Source organism: Pseudophryne corroboree, chromosome 6, assembly GCF_028390025.1.
Source record: "Pseudophryne corroboree isolate aPseCor3 chromosome 6, aPseCor3.hap2, whole genome shotgun sequence".
Lineage (NCBI taxonomy): Eukaryota > Metazoa > Chordata > Amphibia > Anura > Myobatrachidae > Pseudophryne > Pseudophryne corroboree.
Genome location: NC_086449.1, coordinates 473,440,166 through 473,464,532, shown reverse-complemented (window position 1 = coordinate 473,464,532; position 24,367 = coordinate 473,440,166). Strand labels below are relative to the sequence as shown.

General features: G+C 48.5%; 1 protein-coding gene and 1 pseudogene across 4 annotated transcripts in view; one reads left to right on the top strand and one right to left on the bottom strand.

The window, feature by feature from the left end:
• The window catches only part of ASZ1 (ankyrin repeat, SAM and basic leucine zipper domain containing 1), a 508,155-nt gene extending 484,298 nt beyond the window's left edge, over positions 1-23,857 (bottom strand). For 3 of the 4 annotated variants that reach the window (XM_063930476.1, XM_063930477.1, XM_063930478.1), the window contains exon 1: positions 23,593-23,856. In XM_063930476.1, coding sequence (XP_063786546.1) covers positions 23,593-23,688 — 96 coding nt within the window. In that variant the 5' untranslated portion in view covers positions 23,689-23,856. Of the gene's footprint in view, positions 1-23,592 lie in introns of all 4 variants that reach the window. The other variant, XM_063930479.1, reaches the window with a different exon arrangement.
• On the top strand, positions 13,613-13,731 carry LOC134937502 (5S ribosomal RNA; annotated as a pseudogene).
• Positions 23,858-24,367: the final 510 nt, after the last annotated feature.

The following is a 24,367-nucleotide window of genomic DNA, read 5'->3' as shown; positions in this document are numbered from 1 at the left end:
ACTAAAAGTTCTCTATAGTGCCCATGTCTCCTGCGGAGCCCGTCTATACCCCATGGTCCTTACGGAGTCCCCAGCATCCTCTAGGACGTAAGAGAAAAGAGCCCACCTACCTAGTAGAATGGGTCTCCCCTGACTTCGGTGACGGCAATCCAGCCGTAGAACTAACACGCCGAATCGTATCACAGATCCAGCGTGTAACAGACTGCAGAGACGCAGGCGCCCAAAGCACGCTGGGAGCATACCGGACAACCAGAGCCTCTGGTACCCCAAACTGAGCCCAATTGTCGACATAAATCTTCAAAGCCCTGACTACATCGAAACACTTTGAATCAGCCAATGCTGAAGTTACCACAGGCATCAAAATAGGCAGATTTTTGATAAACCCCGAAAACCCTTTTCGGCAGAACTACTATCCGAGTTCTCAAAACGATCCACTTAGAAGATCAAACAGGGACTCTTGTGAGACAAAGCCGCTACTTCCGCCTCGCAGTCTCCCAAAGAGCAAACGCATGACCACTCTCCAAAAAAGAAAATTTACCACAACCTTTAATAAAAGGTTCCCATCAGTGAGACACAAGAAGCGCAACACCACGTCAAGATCCCACTGTGCCAATAGGGGCACAAATGGAGGTTGGATGTGCAGTACTCCTTTCACGAAAGTCTGAACTTCCGGAAAGGTGGCCAATTCTTTTTATTTATTTATTTAAAGAAAATTCATAAGGCCAAAACTGCCCTGAAACCCAAATACGGTGGGAAGGCTTTGCCGTTCTTTACTAGCCTGAAGAAGTGTGGAAATGATCTCACTGGGAATACCCATTCAGACTAGGAAATGGCGTTCAACCGCCACGCCTTCAAACGCAGCCGCGGTAAGTCCTGATACACTTCCGGATCTTGATGTAACAGTTCCTCCCGTAGAGGAAGAGGCCAGGGATCTTATATGAACAAATCTTGAAGAACTGTATACCAAGCTCTGCTTGGCCAGACCGGAACAATGAGGATCGCCGGACCCTCCGTTCTTCTTACGTTTATCACCTTCAGCAGAGTGAAAACGGAGGGGATACATATACCGACTGAAAACACCCAAGGTGTCACGAGGTCGTCCACTGCTATAGCTTGAGTGATCTTTGACCTGGAATCCTATTCCTGAGGTCTCTCGTTGAGGCGAGACGCCAACATGCCCAATTGAGACACTCCTCAAAGACTTGTCACTTCTGTGAAACTTCTCGATGACGACAGTCTTTCTCCCGGATGGAGAGTGCGTCTGTAGAGGAAATCTATTTCTCCTTCGTTTACGTCCGGAACAAAGACTGCTAATATAACGTTTACCAGTCTTTCCACTCCGCTGCAAACTATCTCAGCTTCTGCCATTGCCGCTTTGTTCCTTGTTCCGTCCTAGCGACTTACTTCCGCCACTGCTGTCAAGTCGTCCGACAGAATTAACACGGGCAGATCGCGAAGAATATGTTCGTTGAAAACCGCTCTTAATTCTTGAAAGCTTAATGTAGACAAGCTTAGCAGCTTGACCTTTTCCTCCGGAAATACTTCCCATGTAAGGGCTGCTCTCCAGCCTCGGAGATCTGCATACATGGACACCAGGATCTAATCCTGGATCCCGAACCTTCGACCCTCTAGGAGGCGAGAACTGAGCAGACACCACAGGAGTGATATCCGGGCCATTAGAACTATATTCCGGTGCATGTGCCGGTGAGACCCGGACCACATTCCCAACAGGTCCCATGAAAACCACTCTGGCATTCAACCTGCTCACCGAAAAGGCCTCTTAGGCCGCACCCAACTTTTTCATCAACGGAACATATTGATGGAGTGGCACTACAAATCTGATCCGACTCAGGATCCTCAGACCTCTTTTCCACAGGAAAACACAGAACCTCAACCGTTCAGTATCTACCCAGATACTACCTCCGACATCTGCGCCGTTGGGAACAGCAGCCCATCCCCGTGTTGAAAACAGTCAGAGAGAAACAACGATCTGCACCACATGTTTCTTGGCCTCGCCTCAATCAGGCGAACATCTCAGTACAGAATAACAATGGCTCCTACTATCGAAAGAAAACTATCATACTACCATCACTCCAGTGAAATGGCCAAGACAATCCTGGCTATCCCTCCAGGTAATCTGAATGCGCAGAACAATGCATGTAAACTTTCTTTTTTTTTTTTTTTTTATATAACCGGGACAGGAGGACAAGGCCCTGAACCTGACGGACCCCTGGTACGGCATTGCGTACTACCTCCCCTTCCAGAGGGGAAACGGCAAAATCCATTAGAAAACCAGTGAGGGGAAACATCTTTATTCCAGAATGTCCCCTTTTGGATTCTATAAATAACTCACCGGTCCTAGTCTATTCGTGGACTAACTGAAAGTAGTAACTGAGACCTCACCGGAGCGGGGTCCCCCCACATAGACTCTGCGACATGTGGTGTATGTGGTAGAAATAGAAACGACATCCCCATCTGCGAACCTAACAAGGCTGCAGAACTCTTACCTTTTCACCTTTCACAGGCTGTACAGAAAGGGCAAAAACAAAAACTGTATTTAACGGATTAAAATGACTGCATCCCTCAAAAGAATGCGTCACCAATTGTTGCCAGGGAATCTAACTCCCGAAGTTAGACTTACCAGGAATATCCACCGAGATTGGCTGAACTGAGGCATCCCCCCAACCAGCGGTACACCATCCCAGGGAAAAACTCCAGTAACTCTCGGAGTTAGCCTCAGCAGTCCCTCGGCCACCCTACCTGTATACATACGGCAGCCTGCCGCAAATTTATAGAGAGGATCCAACATAAGGAACCTCCCTTCTCTCTTTAGGGTAAATCTATTTTATGACTTACCGAACACAAACACTCCCTCATGTGCCTGTAATGCCAAAGGCCCACAGCACAGAAAAATAATCATATCACTTAGCTTTTCTGAATACGATCCGTTGAGACATGGCCCTGTGTCGACAGTCGTTAACTTTCACAATATTCCTTCCGTGACGGAAAAAGAATAACCCTTCGGACTTCTGGAGAGGGTGTGAGAAACAGCCGACCTAGAGCTTTATCAACAGAGCGACCAGAACATGAGAAGGAATACTATTACACCAGTATTCATCATAAATCATCATATGAATATACATATTGTAATACACATTTAGCCACAAATCCTAAATATATATATATATATATATATATATATATATATATATATATATATATATATAAATAAATAAATAAATAAATAAATAAATAGGATTGTCCTGAGCCTTCTGGTCCCCAGTGACATTAATGTGTTCTGAACGTGTATGACCATGTACTGAAAAGCCCAATTTGTGGATCTACCAGGAAAACATTATAGTCGACAGAAAACCCCAGTATTCGTCGACAGCAGGGAATAGTAACCAGGCAAAATTTCCGTCTTGCGACCCCAAGGGGTCCGAGGAAAGTAACGTAGAACTGTATATACACAGGTATATGTCAGATACAGCATGTCCTGTTACCCCCGGTGACAACAGTTGGTGCCGACAGGGTCACCCACATACCATTGTTATAATAGTTACTTTTTATGTTGTAGCAAGTACCCACGTGCGTCGGCGATGCAGACAGTGAACCCCATAGGTGTTTATAACAGAACACTCACGCCTGTCGACACAAGTGTACTAAAATGGGTATATCTGACAGGGAGCACACAGAAAATACATACAAGAATAATTTCAGGCTCATTCTTAACTCAACTAGTGTTATATGTGTGTACATAACACTAAAACACTGTGCCCCCTCCATGTTTGTGCATTACATACTTCTTGGCGGGGACAGAGAGAAACTGACGCTGACCCTGTATGTGTGAGGGCTAAGCCCCGCCCCCCTCGGCGCGCTATAGCCCCATTAAATTATATATATACCGGTCTTGCATTATATATAATTTAAATACACTATATACCATAGGAACCTAATGCTGCTCAGGGCGCCCCATGCTCCCTGCACCCAAGCAGACCATTCAGCGTGTGGGAGCACCGGCGCGTAGCGCGCCCGCAGCAAGCAGATGGCGGGGGTATCGGCAGCGGCGTCCGGGGCATCGTATGCACCTTTACCCGGTGAAAACAGCCCTCAGTAACTGCCGCCCAGGGCGCTCCCCCCCCAGCGCCCTGCACCCATGGAAGCCGGCGGCGCTGGAGAAATGGCGCGTAGTGCGCTATAACCTGCTGGCGGGGGTCTGGGACACGGAGCCCCGGCACCTCAACTGCACTAAATTACAGTGCTTTAAACAAAAACCTGTAACTTGCTGCCCAGGGCGCTCCCCCCCCCCAGCGCCCTGCACCCGTGTAAGCCGGCGGCGGGGGATAAATGGCGCGCAGCGCGCTGTAGCATGCTGGCGGGGGTATGAGACACGGTGCCAAGGCACCGAAAATGCTTTCACTGCCAGCCCTATCAAGAAAACAGTAACTTGCTGCCCAGGGGCGCTCCCACCCCCCAAAGCCCTGCACCCTGAGAGTGCTGTTGTGTGTGGGAGCATGGAGCGCAGCGCGACCGCTGTACCTCCGTTACTGAAGTCTTCTGCCGTCACTGAAGTCTTCTGTTCTTCACATACTCACCCAGCTTCTTTCTTCTGGCTTCTACGAGGGGGTTGACGGCGCGGCTCTGGGAACAAGCAGCTAGGCGCACCAAGTGATCGAACCCTCTGGAGCTAATGGTGTCCAGTAGCCGAGAAGCAGACCCTTGAACTAAGAAGAAGTAGGTCCTGCTTCTCTCCCCTCACTCCCACGCTGCAGGGAGCCTGTAGCCAGCAGGTCTACTGAAAATAAAAAAACCTAACAAAGTCTTTTAGAGAAACTCAGTAGAGCTCCCCTAGTGTGCGTCCATTCACTCCTGGGCACAAAGTCTAACTGAGGTCTGGAGGAGGGGCATAGAGGGAGGAGCCAGTTCACACCCAGTTTAAGTCTTTATAGTGTGCCCAAGCTCCTGCGGATCCGTCTATACCCCATGGTCCTTTTGGAGTCCCCAGCATCCTCAAGGACACAAGAGAAAAAAAATGAGATTTTACTCACCGGTAAATCTATTTCTCGTAGTCCGTAGTGGATGCTGGGGACTCCGTAAGGACCATGGGGAATAGACGGGCTCCGCAGGAGACTGGGCACTCCAAGAAAGAATTAGTACTACTGGTGTGCACTGGCTCCTCCCTCTATGCCCCTCCTCCAGACCTCAGTTAAGGAAACTGTGCCCGGAAGAGCTGACATTACAAGGAAAGGATTTTGGAATCCAGGGTAAGACTCATACCAGCCACACCGTATAACTCGTGATAACATACCCAGTTAACAGTATGAACAACAACAGAGCATCAAACAATGGATGCCAACATAACATAACCCTTTATTAAGCAATAACTATATACAAGTATTGCAGAATCCCGGACTTGGGACGGGCTCCCAGCATCCACTACGGACTACGAGAAATAGATTTACCGGTGAGTAAAATCTTATTTTCTCTGACGTCCTAGTGGATGCTGGGTACTCCGTAAGGACCATGGGGATTATACCAAAGCTCCCAAACGGGCGGGAGAGTGCGGATGACTCTGCAGCACCGAATGAGCAAACTCAAGGTCCTCCTCAGCCAGGGTATCAAACTTGTAGAACTTTGCAAACGTGTTTGATCCCGACCAGGTAGCAGCTCGGCAAAGTTGTAAAGCCGAGACCCCTCGGGCAGCCGCCCAAGAAGAGCCCACCTTCCTCGTGGAATGGGCTTTGACTGATTTAGGATGCGGCAGTCCAGCCGCAGAATGTGCAAGTTGAATCGTGCTACAGATCCAGCGAGCAATAGTCTGCTTTGAAGCAGGAGCACCCAGCTTGTTGGGTGCATGCAGGATAAACAGCGAGTCAGTTTTTCTGACTCTAGTCGTCCTGGAAACATAGATTTTCAGGGCCCGGACTACATCCAGCAACTTGGAAGCCTCCAAGTCCCGAGTAGCCGCAGGCACCACAATAGGTTGGTTCAAATGAAACGCTGATACCACCTTAGGGAGAAATTGGGGACGAGTCCTCAATTCTGCCCTGTCCATATGGAAGATCAGATAGGGGCTTTTACATGACAAAGCCGCCAATTCTGACACACGCCTAGCCGAAGCCAAGGCCAAAAGCATGACCACTTTCCACGTGAGATATTTCAACTCCACGGTCTGCAGTGGCTCAAACCAATGTGATTTTAGGAAATCCAACACAACGTTGAGATCCCAAGGTGCTACTGGAGGCACAAAAGGGGGCTGAATATGCAGCACTCCCTTAACAAACGTCTGAACTTAAGGCAGTGAAGCCAGTTCTTTTTGAAAGAAAATAGACAGGGCCGAAATCTGGACTTTAATGGATCCCAATTTTAGGCCCATAGTCACTCCTGACTGTAGGAAGTGCAGAAATCGACCCAGCTGAAATTCTTCTGTTGGGGCCTTCATAGCCTCACACCAAGCAACATATTTTCGCCATATGCGGTGATAATGTTTGGCTGTCACATCCTTCCTAGCTTTAATCAGCGTAGGAATGACTTCAACCGGAATGCCCTTTTCCATCAGGATCCGGCGTTCAACCGCCATGCCGTCAAACGCAGCCGCGGTAAGTCTTGGAACAGACAGGGCCCCTGCTGTAGCAGGTCCTGTCGGAGCGGCAGAGGCCAAGGGTCCTCTGAGATCATTTCTTGTAGTTCCGGGTACCAAGTCCTTCTTGGCCAATCCGGAACGATGAGTATAGTTCTTACTCCTCTCATTCTTATTATCCTCAGTACCTTTGGTATGAGAGGAAGAGGAGGGAACACATAAACCGACTGGTACACCCACGGTGTCACTAGAGCGTCCACAGCTATCGCCTGAGGGTCCCTTGACCTGGCGCAATATCTTTTTAGCTTTTTGTTGAGGCGGGACGCCATCATGTCCACCTGTGGCCTTTCCCAACGATTTACAATCAGCTGGAAGACTTCTGGATGAAGTCCCCAATCTCCCGGGTGGAGGTCGTGCCTGCTGAGGAAGTCTGCTTCCCAGTTGTCCACTCCCGGAATGAACACTGCTGACAGTGCTATCACGTGATTTTCCGCCCATCGGAGAATCCTTGTGGCTTCTGCCATCGCCATCCTGCTTCTTGTGCCGCCCTGTCGGTTTACATGGGCGACCGCCGTGATGTTGTCTGACTGAATCAGCACCGGCTGGTTTTGAAGCAGGGGTTTTGCCTGACTTATGGCATTGTAAATGGCCCTTAGTTCCAGAATATTTATGTGCAGGGAAGCTTCCTGACTCGACCATTGTCCTTGGAAGTTTCTTCCCTGAGTGACTGCCCCCCAACCTCGGAGGCTTGCATCCGTGGTCACCAGGACCCAGTCCTGTATGCCGAATCTGCGGCCCCCGAGAAGATGAGCACTCTGCAGCCACCACAGCAGAGACACCCTGGCCCTCGGGGACAGGGTGATCAGCCGATGCATCTGAAGATGCGATCCGGACCACTTGTCTAACAGATCCCACTGAAAGATCCTTGCATGGAACCTGCCGAAGGGAATTGCTTCGTAAGAAGCTACCATCTTTCCCAGGACTCGCGTGCAGTGATGCACCGACACCTGTTTTGGTATCAGGAGGTCTCTGACCAGAGATGACAACTCCTTGGCCTTCTCCTCCGGGAGAAACACCTTCTTCTGTTCTGTGTCCAGAATCATACCCAGGAACAGCAAACGCGTCGTAGGAACCAGCTGCGACTTTGGGATATTCAGAATCCAGCCGTGCTGTTGTAGCACTTCCTGAGACAGTGCTACTCCGACCAACAACTGCTCCATGGACCTCGCCTTTATAAGGAGATCGTCCAAGTACGGGATAATTATAACTCCCTTCTTTCGAAGGAGTATCATAAATTTCGGCCATTACTTTGGTAAATACCCTCGGTGCCGTGGACAGACCAAACGGCAACGTCTGGAATTGGTAATGGCAGTCCTGTACCACAAAACGGAGGTACACCTGGTGAGGTGGGTAAATGGGGACATGTAGGTAAGCATCCTTGATGTCCAGTGATACCATGTAATCCCCCTCTTCCAGGCTTGCAATAACCGCCCTGAGCGATTCCATTTTGAACTTGAACTTCCTTATATAAGTGTTCAAGTATTTTAAATTTAGAATGGGTCTCACCGAACAGTCTGGTTTCGGTACCACAAACATTGTGGAATAGTAACCCCGTCCCTGTTGAAGAAGAGGAACTTTGATTATCACCTGCTGGAGGTACAGTTTGTGAATTGCCGCCAGTACTACCTCCCTGTCCTGGGGAGTAGCTGGCAAGGCTGATTTGAGGTAACGGCGAGGGGGAGACGTCTCGAACTCCAGCTTGTATCCCTGAGATACCACTTGTAGAACCCAGAGATCCACCTGTGAGCGAACCCACTGGTCGCTGAAGTTCCGGAGACGGGCCCCCACCGCACCTGGCTCCACATGTGGAGCCCCAGCGTCATGCGGTGGACTTAGTGGAAGCAGGGGAGGATTTTTGTTCCTGGGAACAGGCTGTATGGTGCAGCTTTTTCCCTCTACCCCTGCCTCTGGGCAGAAAGGACGCGCCTCTAACCCGCTTGCCTTTCTGAGGCCGAAAGGACTGTACTTGATAATACGGTGCTTTCTTAGGCTGTGAGGGAACCTGAGGTAAAAAAGTCGACTTCCCAGCTGTAGCTGTGGATACGAGGTCTGAAAGACCGTCCCCAAACAATTCCTCACCCTTATAAGGCAAAATTTCCATGTGCCTTTTAGAATCAGCATCACCTGTCCACTGCCGAGTCCATAATACTCTCCGGGCAGAAATGGACATTGCATTAATTCTAGATGCCAGCCGGCAAATGTCCCTCTGTGCATCTCTCATATATAAGACTACGTCTTTAATATGCTCTATGGTTAGCAATATAGTGTCCCTGTCAAGGGAATCAATGTTATCAGACAGGGAATCAGACCACGCTGCTGCAGCACTACACATCCATGCTAAAGCAATAGCAGGTCTCAGTATAGTACCAGAGTGTGTATATACAGACTTCAGGATAGCCTCCTGCTTTCTATCTGCAGGCTCCTTTAAGGCGGCCGTATCCTGAGAAGGCAGTGCCACCTTTTTTGATAAGCGTGTGAGCGCCTTGTCCACCTTAGGGGATGTCTCCCAGCGTAACCTATCCATTGGCGGGAAAGGGTACGCCATTAGTAACCGCTTACAAATTACTAGTTTCTTATCTGGGGAACCCCACTCTTCTTCACACAATTCATTTAACTCATCAGATGGGGGAAAAGTCACTGGCTGCTTTTTCTCCCCAAACATAATACCCTTTTTTGTGGTAACCGGGTTAATGTCAGAAATGTGCAACACATTTTTCATTGCCGTAATCATGCATCGGATGGCCCTAGTGGATTGTATATTTGTCTCATCCTCGTCGACACTGGAGTCAGACTCCGTGTCGACATCTGTGTCTGCCATCTGAGGTAGCGGGCGTTTTTGAGCCCCCGACGGCCTCCGAGATGCCTGGGCAGGCGCGGGCTGAGATGCCGGCTGTCCCAAAGCTGCGTCATCGAATCTTTTATGCAAGGAGTTGACACTGTCTGTTAATACCTTCCACCTATCCATCCACTCAGGTGTCGGCCCCGCAGGGGGCGACATCACACTTATCGGCACCTGCTCCGCCTCCACGTAAGCGTCCTCATCAAACATGTCGACACAGCCGTACCGACACACCGCGCACACACACACAGGGAATGCTCTGACTGAGGACAGGACCCCACAAAGTCCTTTGGGGAGACAGAGAGAGAGTATGCCAGCACACACCAGAGCGCTATATAACAGAGGGATATACACTATACACAAGTGAATTTTCCCCCTATAGCTGCTTATATCACAATTTTGCGCCTCAATTTATGTGCCCCTTCTCTCTTTTTTACCCTTTCTGTAGTTGTATACTGCAGGGGAGAGCCTGGGGAGCGTCCTTCCAGCGGAGCTGTGAAGAGAAAATGGCGCTGGCTGTGCTGAGGAAGATAGCCCCGCCCCTTCAGCGGCGGGCTTTTCCCGCTTTTTATAATATTAATGGCGGGGGTATTTGCACATATACAGTGTTATACACTGTATTATGTGCTGTTTTGTGCCAAAAGGTATATTAATTGCAGCCCAGGGCGCCCCCCCCCCCCCAGCGCCCTGCACCCACCAGTGACCGGAGCGTGTGGTGTGCTGTGGGAGCAATGGCGCACAGCTGCAGTGCTGTGCGCTACCTTATTGAAGACCGGAGTCTTCAGCCGCCGATTTTCTCCGGTTTCTTCCGTCTTCTGGCTCTGCAAGGGGGACGGCGGCGCGGCTCTGGGAACAGACGATCGAGGTCGGGCCCTGTGTTCGATCCCTCTGGAGCTAATGGTATCCAGTAGCCTAGAAGCACAAGCTAGCTGCAAGCAGGTAGGTTTGCTTCTCTCCCCTAAGTCCCACGTAGCAGTGAGTCTGTTGCCAGCAGATCTCACTGAAAATAAAAAACCTTCTTTCTAGGAAGCTTAGGAGAGCCCCTAGAGTGCATCCAGCTCTGGCTGGGCACAGATTCTAACTGAGGTCTGGAGTAGGGGCATAGAGGGAGGAGCCAGTGCACACCAGATAGTACTTAATCTTTCTTTTAGAGTGCCCAGTCTCCTGCGGAGCCCGTCTATTCCCCATGGTCCTTACGGAGTACCCAGCATCCACTAGGACGTCAGAGAAAATGGCGCTGGTGAGTGCTGAGGAAGAAGCCCCGCCCCCTCAGCGGCGGGCTTCTGTCCCGCGATTTTATGTAAAAAATGGCGGGGGCTCATGCATATATACAGTGCCCAGCTGTATATATGCTGCTTTTTGCCAGGAGGTACTCAATTGCTGCCCAGGGCGCCCCCCCCTGCGCCCTGCACCCTACAGTGACCGGAGTGTGTGGGTTAGTGTGGGAGCAATGGCGCACAGCTGCAGTGCTGTGCGCTACCTCATATGAAGACAGGAGTCTTCTGCCGCCGATTTTGACGTCTTCTTGCTTCACCCGCCGGCTTCCGTCTTCTGGCTCTGCGAGGGGGACGGCGGCGCGGCTCCGGGAACGGACGACCAAGGTTAAGTTCCTGTGTTCGATCCCTCTGGAGCTAATGGTGTCCAGTAGCCTAAGAAGCGCAACCTAGCAGCAGTTAGTAGGTTTGCTTCTCTCCCCTCAGTCCCACGTAGCAGAGAGTCTGTTGCCAGCAGAAGCTCTCTGAAAATAAAAAAACCTAACTAAAATACTTTCTTAATAGCAAGCTCAGGAGAGCTCACTAAAATGCACCCAGCTCCTTCCGGGCACAGATTCTAACTGAGGTCTGGAGGAGGGGCATAGAGGGAGGAGCCAGTGCACACCAGCAGTACTAATTCTTTCTTAGAGTGCCCAGTCTCCTGCGGAGCCCGTCTATTCCCCATGGTCCTTACGGAGTCCCCAGCATCCACTAGGACGTTAGAGAAATACGTTTCTAATAAGGTCTGGAAATCATGTTCAGACAAATTGGTTAAATCCATTTGATTTAACCAATTTATCCGAATGCCAATTTTTGAAAGCAAATGGTTCATTTTCATTTGATCTCATACTGTACAGTACTGTACCAGATTTTGTTCCAACCAGAAAGATTGGACAGATAATCATAAGGTACATACACACTAGACAACATTAGTGGACGATATGCACGATAAAGATATATCAACTGAGCGTGCAGTCAAATTTATGTTATATATTTCATGACTGCATGTCCAGGGATGGGAGGGGTGACGTCACTAAACAATAGTGTTCACTATATCATTCAATGTGTATGCTCTATATCGTTCATTCTGCTGCACGGGACATTCAAGGGAAATCTTTATCGTCTCAAATGGTGTATGACCATTTGTAAGCAAATGGTTCATTGTCAAAGGACAGAGGTTGGGAATGCCTAGTGTAGGGGAGCAAGCATGGATTGTACTTAAACTACCCTGCAAAAAGTTGCACCTGACCCGTTGGGGTGCCTTGAGGAACGCATGTTAGAGCACTGATTACTGTTCCATTAAAGTCCATGCCACTTTATTCATTGGAGGTCTTAATGTCCTCTTCTAAATGATAATTTCTCAGTGCTCCGCACTTTAGATGAGTGGTCCAACTAATAAGCGCAAATATTGGGTGGACCACTCATCTATAGCGTTTTGAGTATTTGAAGGAGTGGTGCACCCGAGCATGAACTAAGCTGCAGTCCTGTGGGTGCAGGTTGTTTTGATATTTTTTTTTTATACATATACAAGGGGAACGCAATTACACACAAGTGTAGCCCTTCAATGGGGTCGATTCTATTCGGCAACTTAAGAATAGCGCCGGGAATTAGCTCTCGACGCTATTCAATTCAGCTGCTAGTGCCCCGCAATTGTCGGGAATTCTTCTCTCATCCCCGGGGGATGAGAGAAGAAACCCGACAAAAGTGCTACCTCGCGCCGGGGAGTTAAGTCTGAGAATGCCCATTCTCCCGACAATTCAACCTGTTTAGTCGGCGAGAACGGGACATCAATTGTATATGTACAAGGAGAAAAGTATGACTCTTGTTTGGGCGCACTCTTATTAAATTATCTAAGTGATAGTCGATAAGTGATGTGCCTAAAAATTGATAACGTAGTCTTTTAATTCTGCTCTTTAAAATACATGAGAACTCAACAAGACAAATTACACATAAGTAGCCATTGATATGTCTTATGGGAAGTATTTCTCCCCAAAAAATTGTAAAATGTTCAGATCTTAATTATGCCTGGATAATTGCATATCGGAAGATAGCTACATCTTAAGCTGCTTCCGTCTGCCAAAGATCTGTACAAACTGTGTTTGTATTAATGCGGCCCTGAATAGGGTTAGGTTCGTGAGTGGAAGAGCCCACACACTAATTAACAATTCTAATAGTTTGCCACTATTGTAGAACTGCCCTAGGCAGTTTCAAACCGTGTGTATTATGCCTTGTTCCTCTGAGGGCATGTCACCTAGGGGATTGTTTCGTGGGTGACAATCCATTTGTCTCACACATTATCTCATGTCAAAAATAGCAACAACTGTTTTTGACAGTAATATACTTTGCCACTGTCACTAGTGACCTTGAAGGTATTTTAGTGTATCACACAAGTTCTTTGGCTATAAAATACGACTAGGGTCCGTTATGCACCAGTAACGCTGTACCACACTCAGGGAATTGGCACCAATTACAAGAATTCAAACGTATGTTTATGGTCATCTTTATTACATTTACCATTTCTTTTTCCTCTTGGTACCTGCCTGGTCATCAGTCACAGATACTAGGATCCATCAGTAATATAAAAAAACATAGGTGACCGAAAGGAACTTGCAACAATCAATTCAATTTTTCATTCCACTATCTCCTCTACCCCTTAACCATTTTCTTGCTTTTCTTCCTTCTGTGAACTCTCATCCACGATTCTGGTGAGCGTGTCCCCCTAGGGGACGCATCTCGCCAGTCTAACGTGGACAGCAGATTCACACCTACCTTACTGCGGTATTTCTTCTCAACACAGTCCTATCATCCTATATTCTTTCTTGAGGAGGAACCAATCCTTCTGCTTCGGTGCACTCTCATTGGTGGTATAGGGTCAGTTATTTCTACGACCATACCCCTACGTTCACGCCCAATCTCGTCCGATCTTGGAAGCTAAACGGAGGTGGGCTGGGTCAGTACCTAGACAGGCGACTGCTAGGGAATACCCGGTGAAGTAGGAAGACTCCCTTCCCTATAGAAACAACACCAACAGCAGCATCACCACTTATACTCAATCCTACTACCTCCTGAACCTTTATCCGTCACAATCTATTTATCTACAATAGTGGCAAACTATTAGAATTGTTCATTAGTGTGTGGGCTCTTCCACTCACGAACCTAACCCTATTCAGGGCCGCATTAATACAAACACAGTTTGTACAGATCTTTGGCAGACGGAAGCAGCTTAAGATGTAGCTATCTTCCGATATGCAATTATCCAGGCATAATTAAGATCTGAACATTTTACAATTTTTTGGGGAGAAATACTTCCCATAAGACATATCAATGGCTACTTATGTGTAATTTGTCTTGTTGAGTTCTCATGTATTTTAAAGAGCAGAATTAAAAGACTACGTTATCAATTTTTAGGCACATCACTTATCGACTATCACTTAGATAATTTAATAAGAGTGCGCCCAAACAAGAGTCATACTTTTCTCCTTGTACATATACAATTGCTTTCCTTTTCGTGACTCTGGGCGCACCGCCATACGGACAGATAGGAATTTCCAATAATTATTGTCCATTCCTGGCCCCTTTATGATTACGTGTGTACTTTGAATCTAGGTCGGTGCAGGATCCAAAACCCTTCTGTGAGAACGGGACATCGCCGACTTAACTGGAGCTGAATTGAATAGCGTCGGGAGCTAATTCCCGGCGCTATTCTTAAGTTGCCGAATAGAATCGACCCCAATGAGGGATACATCTGACCTTCACCCCAGAAAGGCAACATGGGATTTCACACAAACTGGACCCTTTCAAAGGGTACATGATTAAGGGAAAACAAGGGCTAGAGGATGACATTTAGCTTAAACCACAGTAATTAACTATACAAACCATTTCTTTTACTATCAATAAACTAGCTGAACAATTAACTGAACTGCAGTGTTCTGTAAATTAGGGCCCGATTCAGAAAAGGACACATCGCTGCTAATGAGGCCCTATGCTCCATAAAAATGACATTAGTTGATTAAACAATTTGCTTCCAAAACACTGCTACAAATGGCAATACAAATACAATAGAAATACAATACAAATACAAATCTATAGATGTTTGATTTAGGTATAAAGCCCTGCACACACTGGGTAATAACACTGGACGATATGAATGATGCAGCTCAACTTCTACATTGTTGAGCTGCATGTTCAGGGAATGATGTCACTGAATGATATTATTCAGTGTGTGATATACCTCTGAACAATATAGCGTTCAGCGATATATAGCGCTAGTCGCTCATCAGGGGATGTTGCCCAGTGTGTATGGGGCTTAACAGAGATAGTGGCCTATCACTCATCTTTATCTCTATTACATGGAGGAAACCTAAATTATTTTCATCCACTTTAATTGTTTATGCTGTGTATATACTATAGAATTATCTGACCGATGTAATCCCACAGTGTACAAGCAAGATATCTGCTGGGTGTGAGGCTGTCAGATAAAAGGTCGTCTCTGGGTCTGGCAGGCATTTTATCTGACTGTGTATGCCCAGCTTTACAAGTGTCACAGTAACTGGAATAATAAAACTAGAACAGAAAAGCAAGAACTGTTTTAACTTTGTTTTCTTACGGACAACAGATCCTAAACTAACAAATGTAATAGACCCCATAACGTCACAGCTCTTAACACATTAGACATTTAACCAGCATTTGTTACATAGTTGAGCAGATGCAGTGCTCGCTCCAGGTGCGGACAGTGAGGAGGGCATATTTACATTTTGAAGGGTAACATTTCATACGTGATGTGATGTACATCTAAAGCAGATGTACTGTAGTCAGGAGCGGTTTTAGGCACGGGCAAGCCGGGCGGGTGCAGCCACCCCGCAGGCGCCCGGCCCACCCACATCCTGCATCCCAGCTGCAGCAGGCGCCCGCTGCAGCCAGCACCAATCAGACGCTAGAGGTCCTAATTGCCCTGTAGTGTCTTTGCAGCACTCTGGGAGAGACGCCTATAGATCCGAGGAATGGGCGGCCAGAGACAGAGCAGCAGCGGTTCGGGAAGCAGGAGCGGGGCTGGTGAGTAATGTGTGTTGTTTTGGGGGTTTTGTTTGTGTGTATAAGCGGTGCTAGTAGGGGGCACATCTACATGGAGGCATTACCACTGGGGGCACTACTAATGAGGGCACTGCATAGGGGGCACTTAATAAGTGCAATGTGTATAAGGGTTTACCTGGTGCAATGTGTCTAAGGGGCTGCCTGTCGCACTGTGTGTAAGGATCTACCTGGTGCAATGTGTATAAGGGTCTACCTGGCGTAACGTGTATAAGGGGCTCTGCTCTACCGTGGTGTAATGTGTGTAAGGGGTTCTAACATGGTATAAGGGGTACGTTGTAATGTGACTGACGGACACTACTGTGCGGTGTAATGTGAAGCGGTACTATGCTGAGGCTATGCCCTTTCCCTATGAAGCCCACTAACCAGAGTGTGTGTGTGTGTGTGTGTGTGTGTGTGTGTGTGTGTGTGTGTGTGTGTGTGTGTGTGTGTGTGTGTGTGTGTGTGTGTGTGTAGGGGGCGCCAAAGGAAACTTTCGCCCAGGGCCCCACAAGGTCTAGAACTGTCCCTGGAACTAGTGATACAGTACATCATGTCTAAAGCGTAAATATGCCCTCATCACTGGTCAGCACCCTGCACCAACAGTAGATATTATTCTTGGTTACTGGTAATGTTCTACCACACATGGCTATGGCCTCATACACCCAGGCACACTTTGTTTGTGCAGTGATCACAGCTTGGTGTATGCATCTTAATTTAGTAATACAGATGGGTAAACTAGGAAGTTTAAAGATATAATAAGAATTTACTTACCGATAATTCTATTTCTCGGAGTCCGTAGTGGATGCTGGGGTTCCTGAAAGGACCATGGGGAATAGCGGCTCCGCAGGAGACAGGGCACAAAAAGTAAAGCTTTAGGATCAGGTGGTGTGCACTGGCTCCTCCCCCTATGACCCTCCTCCAAGCCTCAGTTAGGATACTGTGCCCGGACGAGCGTACACAATAAGGAAGGATTTATGAATCCCGGGTAAGACTCATACCAGCCACACCAATCACACTGTACAACCTGTGATCTGAACCCAGTTAACAGTATAACAGCGGAGCCTCTGAAAAGATGGCTCACAACAAATAATAACCCGATTTTTGTAACTATGTACAAGTAATGCAGATAATCCGCACTTGGGATGGGCGCCCAGCATCCACTACGGACTCCGAGAAATAGAATTATCGGTAAGTAAATTCTTATTTTCTCTATCGTCCTAGTGGATGCTGGGGTTCCTGAAAGGACCATGGGGATTATACCAAAGCTCCCAAACGGGCGGGAGAGTGCGGATGACTCTGCAGCACCGAATGAGAGAACTCCAGGTCCTCCTTAGCCAGGGTATCAAATTTGTAGGATTTTACAAACGTGTTTGCCCCTGACTAAATAGCCGCTCGGCAAAGTTGTAAAGCCGAGACCCCTCGGGCAGCCGCCCAAGATGAGCCCACCTTCCTTGTGGAATGGGCATTTACATATTTTGGCTGTGGCAGGCCTGCCACAGAATGTGCAAGCTGAATTGTATTACACATCCAACTAGCAAAAGTCTGCTTAAAAGCAAGAGCACCCAGTTTGTTGGGTGCATACAGGATAACAGCAAGTCAGTTTTCCTGACTCCAGCCGTCCTGGAACCTATATTTTCAGGGCCCTGACCACATCTAGCAACTTGGAGTCCTCCAAGTCCCTAGTAGGCGCAAGACACCACAATAAGCTGGTTCAGGTGAAACACGGACACCACCTTAGGGAGAGAACTGGGGACGAGTCCGCAGCTCTGCCCTGTCCGAATGGACAAACAGATATGGGCTTTTTTGAGAAAAAAACCACCAATTTGACACTCGCCTGGTCCAGGCCAGGTCCAAGAGCATGTTCACTTTTCATGTGAGATGCTTCAAATCCACAGATTTGACTGGTTTTAAACCAATGTGTTTTGAGGAATCCCAGAACTACGTTGAGATCCCACAGTGCCACTGGAGGCACAAAAGGGGGTTGTATATGCAATACTCCCTTGACAAACTTCTGGACTTCAGGAACTGAAGCCAATTCTTTCTGGAAGAAAAATCGACAGGGCCGAAATTTGAACCTTAATGGACCCCAATTTGAGGCCCATAGACACTCCTGTTTGCAGGAAATGCAGGAATCGACCGAGTTGAAATTTCTTCGTGGGGCCTTCCTGGCCTCACACCACTCAACATATTTTCGCCACATGTGGTGATAATGTTGTGCGGTCACCTCCTTTCTGGCTTTGACCAGGGTAGGAATGACCTCTTCCTGAATGCCTTTTCCCTTAGGATCCGGCGTTCCACCGCCATGCCGTCAAACGCAGCTGCGGTAAGTCTTGGAACAGACATGGTACTTGCTGAAACAAGTCCCTTCTTAGCGGCAGAGGCCATAAGTCCTCTGTGAGCATCTCTTGAAGTTCCGGGTACCAAGTCCTTCTTGGCCAATCCGGAGCCATGAGTATAGTTCTTACTCCTCTACGTCTTATAATTCTCAGTACCTTAGGTATGAAAAGCAGAGGATGGAACACATACACCGACTGGTACACCCACGGTGTTACCAGAACGTCCACAGCTATTGCCTGAGGGTCTCTTAACCTGGCGCAATACCTGTCCCGTTTTTTGTTCAGACGGGACGCCATCATGTCCACCTTTGGTAATTCCCAACGGTTTACAATCATGTGGAAAACTTCCCCATGAAGTTCCCACTCTGCCGGGTGGAGGTCGTGCCTACTGAGGAAGTCTGCTTCCCAGTTTCCATTCCCGGAATGAAACACTGCTGACAGTGCTATCACATGATTTTCCGCCCAGCGAAAAGTCCTTGCAGTTTTTGCCACTGCCCTCCTGCTTCTTGTGCCGCCCTGTCTATTTACGTGGGCGACTGCCGTGATGTTTTATCCCACTGGATCAATACCGGCTGACCTTGAAGCAGAGGTCTTGCTAAGCTTAGAGCATTATAAATTTACCCTTAGCTATATTTATGTGGAGAAAAGTCTCCAGACTTGATCACACTCCCTGGAAATTTTTTCCTTGTGTGACTGCTCCCCAGCCTCTCGGGCTGGCCTCCGTGGTCACCAACATCCAAAACTGAATGCCGAATCTGCGGCCCTCTAGAAGATGAGCACTCTGTAACCACCACAGGAGAGACACCCTTGTCCTTGGATATAGGGTTATCCGCTGATGCATCTGAAGATGCGATCCGGACCATTTGTCCAGCAGATCCCACTGAAAAGTTCTTGCATGAAATCTGCCGACTGGAATTGCTTCGAAGGAAGTCACCATTTTTTTTACCATGGCCCTTGTGCAATGATGCACTGATTTTAGGAGGTTCCTGACTAGCTCGGATAACTCCCTGGCTTTCTCTTCCGGGAGAAACACCTTTTTCTGGACTGTGTCCAGAATCATCCCTAAGCACAGGAGACTTGTTGTCGGGATCAGCTGCGATTTTGGAATATTTAGAATCCACCCCTGCTGTTGTAACAGTATCCGAGATAGTGCTACTCCGACCTCCAACTGTTCCCTGGACTTTGCCCTTATCAGGAGATCGTCCAAGTAAGGGATAATTAAGACGCCTTTTCTTCGAAAAAGAACCATCATTTCGGCCATTACCTTGGTAAAGACCCGGGGTGCCGTGGACAATCCAAACGGCAGCGTCTGAAACTGATAGTGACAGTTCTGTACCACGAACCTGAGGTACCCTTAGTGATAAGGGCAAATTTGGGACATGGAGGTAAGCATCTCTGATGTCTCGGGACACCAGATAGTCCCCTTCTTCCCGGTTCGTTATCACTGCTCTGAGTGACTCCATCTTGATTTGAACCTTTGTAAGTGTTCAAATTTTTTTTTAGATTTAGAATAGGTCTCACCTAGCCTTCTGGCTTCAGTACCACAATATAGTGTGGAATAATACCCCTTTTCTTGTTGTAGGAGGGGTAATTTAATTATCACCTGCTGGGAATACAGCTCGTGAATTGTTTCCCATACTGCCTCCTTGTCGGAGGGAGACCTTGGTAAAGCAGACTTCAGGAGCCTGCGCAGGGGAAACGTCTCGGCATTCCAATCTGTACCCCTGGGATACTACTTGTAGGATCCAGGGGTCCTATACGGTCTCAGCGTCATGCTGAGAGCTTGTCAGAAGCGGTGGAACGCTTCTGTTCCTGGGAATGGGCTGCCTGCTGCAGTCTTCTTCCCTTTCCTCTATCCCTGGGCAGATATGACTCTTATAGGGACGAAAGGACTGAAGCTGAAAAGACGGTGTCTTTTTCTGCAGAGATGTGACTTAGGGTAAAAACTGTGGATTTTCCAGCAGTTGCCGTGGCCACCAGGTCCGATGGACCGACCCCAAATAACTCCTCTTCCTTTATACGGCAATACACCTTTGTGCCGTTTGGAATCTGCATCACCTGACCACTGTCGTGTCCATAAACATCTTCTGGCAGATATGGACATCGCACTTACTCTTGATGCCAGAGTGCAAATATCCCTCTGTGCATCTCGCATATATAGAAATGCATCCTTTAAATGCTCTATAGTCAATAAAATACTGTCCCTGTCAAGGGTATCAATATTTTTAGTCAGGGAATCCGACCAAGCCACCCCAGCTCTGCACATCCAGGCTGAGGCGATCGCTGGTCGCAGTATAACACCAGTATGTGTGTATATACTTTTTATGATATTTTTCCAGCCTCCTGTCAGCTGGCTCCTTGAGGACGGCCCTATCTATAGACGGTACCGCCACTTGTTCTGATAAGCGTGTGAGCGCCTTATCCACCCTAAGGGGTGTTTCCCAACGCGCCCTAACTTCTGGCGGGAAAGGGTATACCGCCCATATTTTCTATCGGGGGGAACCCACGCATCATCACACACTTCATTTAATTTATCTGATTCAGGAAAAACTACGGTAGTTTTTTCACATCCCACATAATACCCTCTTTTGTGGTACTTGTAGTATCAGAAATATGTAACACCTCCTTCATTGCCCTTAACGTGTGGCCCTAATAAGGAATACGTTTGTTTATTCACCGTCGACACTGGATTCAGTGTCCCTGTCTGTGTCTGTGTCGACCGACTAAAGTAAACGGGCGTTTTAAAACCCCTGACGGTGTTTTTGAGACGTCTGGACCGGTAACAATTGTTTGTCGGCCGTCTCATGTCGTCAACCGACTTGGCGCGTGTTGACATTATCACGTAATTCCCTAAATAAGCCATCCATTCCGGTGTCGACTCCCTAGAGAGTGACATCACCATTACAGGCAATTGCTCCGCCTCTTCACCAACATCGTCCTCATACATGTCGACACACACGTACCGACACACAGCACACACACAGGGAATGCTCTGATAGAGGACAGGACCTACTAGCCCTTTGGAGAGAGAGGGAGAGTTTGCCAGCACACACCAAAAACGCTATAATTATATAGGGACAACCTTATATAAGTGTTTTCCCTTATAGCATCTTTTTTATATATTTCTAACGCCAAATTAGTGCCCCCCCTCTCTGTTTTAACCCTGTTTCTGTAGTGCAGTGCAGGGGAGAGCCTGGGAGCCTTCCCTCCAGCCTTTCTGTGAGGGAAAATGGCGCTGTGTGCTGAGGAGATAGGCCCCGCCCCTTTTTCGGCGGCCTCGTCTCCCGCTCTTAACGGATTCTGGCAGGGGTTAAATATCTCCATATAGCCCCCGGAGGCTATATGTGAGGTATTTTTAGCCAAAAATAGGTTTTCATTGCCTCCCAGGGCGCCCCCCTCCCAGCGCCCTGCACCCTCAGTGACTGCCGTGTGAAGTGTGCTGAGAGGAAATGGCGCACAGCTGCAGTGCTGTGCGCTACCTTAAGAAGACTGAGGAGTCTTCATGCCGCCGATTCTGGACCTTCTTCTTGTTTCAGCATCTGCAAGGGGGCCGGCGGCGAGGCTCCGGTGACCATCCAGGCTGTACCTGTGATCGTCCCTCTGGAGCTAATGTCCAGTAGCCAAAGAAGCCAATCCATCCTGCACGCAGGTGAGTTCACTTCTTCTCCCCTAAGTCCCTCGTTGCAGTGATCCTGTTGCCAGCAGGACTCACTGTAAAATAAAAAACCTAAGCTAAACTTTTCTAAGCAGCTCTTTAGGAGAGCCACCTAGATTGCACCCTTCTCGGCCGGGCACAAAAATCTAACTGAGGCTTGGAGGAGGGTCATAGGGGGAGGAGCCAGTGCACACCACCTGATCCTAAAGCTTTACTTTTTGTGCCCTGTCTCCTGCGGAGCCGCTATTCCCCATGGTCCTTTCAGGAACCCCAGCATCCACTAGGACGATAGAGAAAAATTATTCAAATCTCATGGAGCAGAGTGGGAGGACATACAGGGGTAACAAAATACAATTCAGAAGCCAGGCAGCCAAAGCTAAGAATATTTTAATAATTTTAGGCAACACATAATTACTGCACATGGGGACCACAGGCCAGGGGCACACACACATTCATACGCTGGCTGAAGTGACCATGGGTGTCATTCCGAGTTGATCACTCGCTAGCAGTTTTTAGCAGCCGTGCAAACGCTATGCTGCCGCCCTCTGGGAGTGTATCTTAGCTTAGCAGAAGTGTGAACGAAAGGATCGCAGAGTGGCTACAACAAAAAAAAAATTGTGCAGTTTCAGAGTAGCTCCAGACCTACTCAGCGCTTGCGATCACTTCAGACTGTTCAGTTCTGGATTTGACGTTACAAACACTCCCTGCGTTCGCCCAGCCACGCCTGCATTTTCCCTGGCACGACTGCGTTTTTTCGAGCACTCCCTGAAAACGGTATGTTGACACCCAGAAACGCCCACTTCATGTCAATCACTCTGCGGCTGCCATTGCGACTGAAAAGCTTCGCTAGACTTTGTGTAAAAATACTTAGGGGTCTATTCATGCAGCAGAGAAAAGCCCTGTTTTGCGTTAAACAGGGCTTTTCTCTGCTTACCGCAATTCACAGAGCGGGTTACCGTGGAGAAGTCCCTGACTTCCCCAGCGGTACCCCCGCTCTGTGGCTGAATCGCATCACCATACCTTTGTATGGTGAGTGCGATTCATGAAGGTGCGGAAAGCTCTGCTTTCCGCTTCTCCATGGAGTTCAGGTTCGCCATCTCAGGACGGCGTAACCTGAACTGTACTGCGGAGACGGCAGGGAAGCTCATCGCTGCTCTGCACCTCGCGCTTGCTCCGCCCCCCGACCTCCCAGCAACCACTGTGGCCGGCCGGGAGGTCAACACCCTGCGCAAAGGGACCCGCCGCTGGACCCCGCGCATCGCTGGGAAGGACCGCTGGAGATGACCTCAACGCAGGAGCCCCAGACACCGCAGCGCATCGTCGGAAGGGTAAGTATACATGAATTGCTACTTATCACAGCTATACATCGCATCGAAGCGATGCGATGTATAGTGATAAGTAGCAATTCTGTTTTCGTTTTCTACATGAATAGACCCCTTAGTCCGTTGTGAAAGTACGTTGCGCATTCGCAGAAGTGACTTTTTTTGCAACATCGCTGCGCAGCGAACATTTTTAGCTAGCAATCAACTTGGAATGACCCCCATGTACAGGTGTGGCCTTCCATTGATGAGCAATAACAGGAAGACAGACTACACAGTGCAAGCTGGGAGCCAATGTGACGTTATGGGTCTGACTGTAGGATATACGATACATTTATTAGGAACAGCCGAATCTGGCGTCCTGTACGTGATCACTGACAGCCTGTGTGCATACAGTGAGCGGCACACCGACACTACAGGCCGCTCCTAAATCACTGCCACTATACAGCGCTCACTACTGCCTGCCCGCCCGCGGCTTACCTCCTTCTGGTCTCGGGGATCCCCGATCTCCCAGGCATCGTCGCTGTCACTGCTCTCTCCACCTCCCGGAACCGCATGGTACCTGACCGCCGCCATCTCCACCGCCTCCCTATCACACTGACCCACGCTGGCAACACGTAACGCCGCTCCCAGCGCTCCCTGCCGTGCAGTGGTATCGCGCTGGTGACGTTGCCGAGCGGAGGCGGGGCAAACCCTAGGGCAGCGTGACACGGTTCCTGTTTCCCGTAAAGCAGTTCTTGTTGTGTTCTGTCTGTACTAGTCTTCTGTATTTGCTTTTAGTTATACTGTACATACTGTAGGCGTGTACGTATTTGCGCGACCATGCCAGCGGTGATATAAAAGCCCATACACACTAGAAGACTTGAAAGATGGACAATTTGGAAGATGAGTGATTTTCCCTGACTGATTAGATTGAGTGTACACATATAGGCCCTACACACTTGGCGATATTACTGAAAGATATGAACAATCTCGTTTATTGTCGTTCATATCTTTCAGTGTGTAGGCACCAATGATGAACGATGCGCGGCCCCACGCTCGTTCATCGTTGGTGCCCCGTCGCTTGTGCATGCGGGCCAATATGGACAATCTCGTCCATATTAGCATGCACTGCTATGGAACCGAGTGATGGGGGGAGTGAAGAAATTTCACTCCCCCCCAGCCACCGGGTCGCCCATCTGCCGTATCGGCGGTCGGGCAGCTCGGCGGCGGCTCGCGCAGTGTGTTGAGCGATTGTATGAACGGCGAACATACT